General features: G+C 38.4%; 1 protein-coding gene across 3 annotated transcripts in view; it reads right to left on the reverse strand.

The window, feature by feature from the left end:
- Positions 1-3,184, reverse strand: part of LOC117935760 (peroxidasin) — a 53,858-nt gene that overhangs the window by 13,118 nt on the left and 37,556 nt on the right. For all 3 annotated transcript variants that reach the window (XM_034858207.1, XM_034858206.1, XM_034858205.1), the window contains one exon: positions 2,488-2,596. In XM_034858207.1, the coding sequence (XP_034714098.1) occupies positions 2,488-2,596 (109 nt within the window). The remainder of the gene's footprint in view (positions 1-2,487; positions 2,597-3,184) is intronic.

Consider the following 3,184-nt stretch of genomic DNA (forward strand, 5'->3'; position numbering starts at 1 on the left):
TTGGAAAAAGGCTGCAATGAAACAAAGAGTGAAAAATTTAAAGGGGTCTGAATACTTTCCGTACCCACTGTATGTAGAGACATGATGTTCCTTAGAGTACATTTTTTCTTATTTTTTCCCAAATGAAGGAAAAGCAGGCCGAGCTTTCTCTGACATCCTAGAAAATGTCTTGGCTACAACAAGCGAGATGTTCAAACCAAAAGAAGGCCAAAACATGCACACTTTGTAAGTTCACTCATGAGTTGGATCTTTATATATCATCACTAAATTTGCGTGCATGACTGTATGTTGAGCCTGCTTTCACCTTCATTCATTTAGGCTTCACTGGCAAACCATTAAGACACGTGCCAGATCCACAGGTGTTCAGACCAAAATGAAAAACATACATTGTCTCATATGGCAAGCACATTTAGAGTATGACATAATGCATGTATTAGCTAAGTTACTATTGTAACATGAACACTTAATTTGACATTTTAATGGGTTTAAAACACGCAACTTTTATTGAAATTCCATTACAGCAGCAACACACTCCAATTGCATATATTTTTTGATGGACATAGAACATACATGTAGAATATACAAGATATTAAATATGTAATGATTTTAATTATGTATCAAAAATATAGTGCAACGGTTTTATGCGCCCCCCACAAGGATTGCGGCCATTCCTCTCGATGCTTGATATTTAACCAACAGCGTCACGGCGCGTCCCAGAAGCATGCGTGAAGCACTTTCCGTTCTGTTATAGATACGCAGAAGATCTATTTTCTAGTGAACCGCGGGCTTTTTTCGGGACACCAACAAAAAAGAGAAGGTATGGAGTTTAGTTGCAGGATTGCTTGGAGTGGAAGGTAGATATTAGCTTAATAAACACACGATTGTTCTGTAAATTACTTGTAGAGACAATAAAAACGTAGCTTCTCAGACGCTCCTGGTGTGGTATGGCGGAGGGCAGAACAAAACAGCGGCGCAGCCTGAACGCAGCACAGACGCGCCTGGTGGAGAATCCGGGTCAGCAGCAATACAGCCTTTTTTCAGAGTAACAAGTGCTACTAGCTTTTCTACTTATACGCTCTCATTCTCCAATGTCATTCTGGTTTCTAGTTATTTCCAAACCATGATTTAAGACCCTGGTGCCATCAGCCAAGGAGAAGGCTGCCTCTTAAACTGTGATAGTCATTAAACAGGGCTGGAAATCCCCTCACCTCAATTCAGGTTACCAATATGTGTTTATGTATGCATTTCTCTTTTTCATGTGTTTCTAGGAGTTTGTGCACTGTATTTGTGCATGCATGTGTGGGCAGAGTGCATGTCAAGGAAAACACAGCTGCTAACCACATCATTCAACAGGAACATGGAAACACTTATAAGCTATATTGAAACCACCTACATCTCTAACAGTGACAGAGTGCAAAGAAAACTCCGCCGGATAAACAAAAACTCCAAGACCAAATCATTTCTTTTATCATTTTGGAAATGATTATGTTGATGCACCGATGAAAAAACATTGATAAATATATATTGAAAAGCTGTTGAGTAGCAATCACAAATATTGACCGCAGATGTCAGACTAAATGGGTGTCAATGTTGCGCCCTGAGGAACCATTTCTATTTGGAGCTTTCTGATCTGATATTTAAAAACGGCACTGAAATGGGAAAGAGCAGCAGTGCTAGCAACCCTTCTGAATGGCCACACTCTTTCCCTGAAGGCTCTGACTCAGACTAACGAACATGCAAGTCATGTGCCAAGATGATGTGTCAAGCCATTTGTATTCTTACTTTGACCCCATGAGCTTGTAGCTCTGGACTGAGTCTGGATAAGGCAAAATAGTTCAAATGTAAAAGAACTAATGACATTAAGTTGTTGTGGATTAGGCTCTCATTTGCTTCATTACAATCTATATTAAATATGCATTTCATTTTAAGACATTTACATTTCTAAAGAGCAATATAGCAAAAAGAAATAAGATGTGCTATTGTATATGTGCGCTCACTTAAATTTAAAAAGTATATTATTTGAAACTGCATGAAGTTGTAGACTTAGCGGCTTTAAAAAGTGAGCCTAAGCAAATGCACTGACTGTACACAACCTCTTCTCCCTAGCAGATGTAGAGTTGGAGAGAACTTATATTGCGAATCAGAACATCATGAAACTGTAAATGCTAGCCTCTTCATATATTTGGTCAAACGCCCAAATTCTGTTCTCAGCTTATGGAGCTTATACAAGTCTTTAAGAAATGTAAGAATATTGTGGAATCGGAGTGTGAAACGTGAATATTAAGCACAATCTTAATTCGCACTGCAATTTTAATATAAGATAACATATGTTGGCCATAATAAGTGAAGCCATCATTTTAATACTACTCCTTACTGTGAACGCCTAATGAACAGCGTAGCGTACTGATCCAATCATTTTAGGAACTTAAGTGTAAAGACTTACAATAGGAGTCACTGTGTGTGTTTCTTGTATGAGTTTGCTCTTACCCATCAAAGAGACGTCTCCTTGTTGACTCAATAGCACTGTCCACATTACGAATGGCTAGCTCTATGGACGTGCTCACAAAGGTGTCCCCCTCTCTGCTGACTGCAGGAACTGTTGTCACACAGAGACATAGACACACAGGCTGATTAGAACCAAGTTGAATTAAGTTAAATGATCTAATCAAAAAAAATTGGACCTGCAACTTTATTGGGGCATATGCAAGGTTGCATAACTAACAGTAACATAACTAACAAAAAAGCAGAAAATGTATTTTCTACTTTCTCACTTAGTGTTTAGGTCATTTAAATGTTAACAAAAATTAGTTTTTTTAAGTATTCCTGCTATTTACACAACGCATTTAAAAGATAAAAACAAAGGTTTGAAAATAGAGCTCAGATTTCTGTAAGTAACTGAACCTGTGGCTGTAAGTGACTGAAATGTGTTCACTCAACATGCCCAGAGCGCTGATGCAGCGCTGTCAGAGCCGACAGACGAGTGTCATTTTAGTGCAAAATAATTAGGTCAAAAATGATTTAATATACTGCAAATAACCTAAAAGGTCAAGTACTGCGGGACAGTACAGATATTTAATCTTGCATTTTTTTTTTTCGCCCCTCCGCACCCCCCCCCCAGTTGATTTTTAGTCGCAAATTTCACGACTTCAGTCGACCAAGATTTTCTTTGGTTAATTACAGCCCT

This window comes from Etheostoma cragini, chromosome 20, assembly GCF_013103735.1.
Source record: "Etheostoma cragini isolate CJK2018 chromosome 20, CSU_Ecrag_1.0, whole genome shotgun sequence".
Taxonomy (NCBI): Eukaryota; Metazoa; Chordata; class Actinopteri; order Perciformes; family Percidae; genus Etheostoma; species Etheostoma cragini.